Source organism: Ziziphus jujuba, chromosome 3, assembly GCF_031755915.1.
Source record: "Ziziphus jujuba cultivar Dongzao chromosome 3, ASM3175591v1".
NCBI classification, from domain to species: Eukaryota; Viridiplantae; Streptophyta; class Magnoliopsida; order Rosales; family Rhamnaceae; genus Ziziphus; species Ziziphus jujuba.
Window position 1 is genome coordinate 20,638,505 of NC_083381.1, and position 1,857 is coordinate 20,640,361.

Sequence of the window (1,857 nt, forward strand, 5' to 3'; positions counted from 1 at the left end):
ACATGAGCAATTATTATTATTATTTTTTTAATAAAAGTACTTGAACAAGGTATTGATAATTTGGCAAGCGCGCGCGTTTGAATATTCGATATAATGGATAAGATCTACAAAACTCTTGCCAATTAGATACCGACACGATGGAAATTTCCAATACACTGTGCTTGTCATTACTGGCCACGTACTAGCCTACCACACTATCAACGAGACAACTCACAAGTTGTTAGTTCTTCTGTAATAAATACACCAACCAGAACTCTAGGCTAATACATAGTTCACTCTCTCTGTCTGATAGGAGAAATAATAATTGTAGTTACTTCTTCTCAGCTTGTTAATTTGTTGGAAAAAAAAAGAGCAGATATCTACCGGAATGGAATTCTTCCCAAATGGCTATGTTGTTCGACTCCGGAACCACCATAAAAAATACCTTTTTGCCAAAAACGATCGAGAGACCGTCGGACAGGACAAACATGGATCGTACAACGGAACTCGATGGACCGTCGAGCTTGTAACCGGCTTCAACTCTGTTATCCGCCTTAAGAGCTGCCACGGCAAGTATCTCACCGCCTCAGATCAGCCATTAATTCTGGAAGGTTTGGGTAGAAGTATGAAAGTTGTACAGACCCTGCCGTCACCCGTTGACTCTACAATCGATTGGGAGCCGATCAGGGTTGGGCAACACATCAGGCTCAAAAGCCGCCGCCACTCCGTTGATAGCTTCCTTAGGGGCAGTGGATCGTTACGGTTTTACTCGGTCAGCCATTATCCAGCTCAAGTTGATACAGATAAGGATAGCTTGGACTGGGATGTTGAGCACCCTCTGGTTTTGGACAAGTGAGTTGAACTTAAAACGCTAAATAGCAGATCAATCACCAACATATATATGTGTGTATATATATATATATATACAAAGTGATTCATGGTCATCTATTTATAATTTTTTAATTAAATTTCTCATCGAGTTTTGTTTTCTTTAATTTTGACATCAAAAAGTTTTGCAGAAACTAATGATAATTGTATTATTAATTTATGCAGGGGAATACCATGGGTAAATGGCAGACAGGAGTTGGCATAGTTGGTGCAGCAGCAGGTGCAGTATATACGAGTCATTCTCATGATAATGCAGGAGATGAGGACGCTGATGGAGGTGTGGACATGTGGGAGTTCTAATAATAAGAGATGTTGTTTGGAACAACGGCCAGGCGGCCACCAATAGTCCCATTTTAATGAATTTATAGGTTTTTCATGCTCTAAGTTATTCGTTACCGACATTAAAAGAATTCCCCGTATTGATTGAAATATTACATTCTAGTTTGTCAAAATTTGGTATCCCTTGATCTTGAATCTTGGACCTCTAAAGTTATTTATCTTTCAGCTTTTTTTTTTTTTTTTTTTTTTTTTCAGGTTGCGAAGAGGATGATATTGAACCCCTTGTTAATGCTGGAATTTATGGAAGTGTAAAGTCTCAATTAAGTAGCGTGAAAACCGCAAAGGGTCAGACCTCTAAAGTCATATTTGAAAATAGAAAATCATTTTTTCAACTATTGATTCATATACCAGTTCACAAGTATAATTAACTTTTTCAAGTTAAAAAAATTAGTACTTTTTATCGATGAACTTCTTAATTATTTTTAATGCGAATACTATAACAATTAATAATTAACTCAATTTAATATATTATGAATGATATAACTAATTAAAAATATTACATGAATAACAATAAAAAATCTATTTTATCTATTTTGACCAATGTTTTGTTTTTTAAAAAAATCATATGCATAATAATAAAAAGTAAATTTATTTTTTATTGGTTAAAATTATTTTTTTATAAAAAGTTTATAATATAGTAATGTTTCTGTT

General features: G+C 34.5%; 1 protein-coding gene across 3 annotated transcripts; it reads left to right on the forward strand.

Moving 5' to 3' along the window:
* Positions 1-264: 264 nt before the first annotated feature.
* On the forward strand, positions 265-1,549 carry LOC107404353 (uncharacterized). 3 transcript variants are annotated; one of them, XR_007242172.2, is made up of 3 exons: positions 265-831; positions 1,033-1,235; positions 1,402-1,549. XR_007242172.2 is itself a non-coding variant. In XM_016013405.4 (2 exons), the coding sequence occupies exons 1-2, from the start codon at positions 368-370 to the stop codon at positions 1,070-1,072; spliced, it is 504 nt and encodes a 167-aa protein (XP_015868891.3). In that variant the 5' UTR covers positions 265-367; the 3' UTR covers positions 1,073-1,364. The 3 variants fall into 3 exon arrangements, 1 of the variants encoding a protein (XP_015868891.3); XR_007242173.2 differs by having other exon boundaries at positions 1,033-1,144; XM_016013405.4 differs by lacking the exon at positions 1,402-1,549 and having other exon boundaries at positions 1,033-1,364.
* Positions 1,550-1,857: the final 308 nt, after the last annotated feature.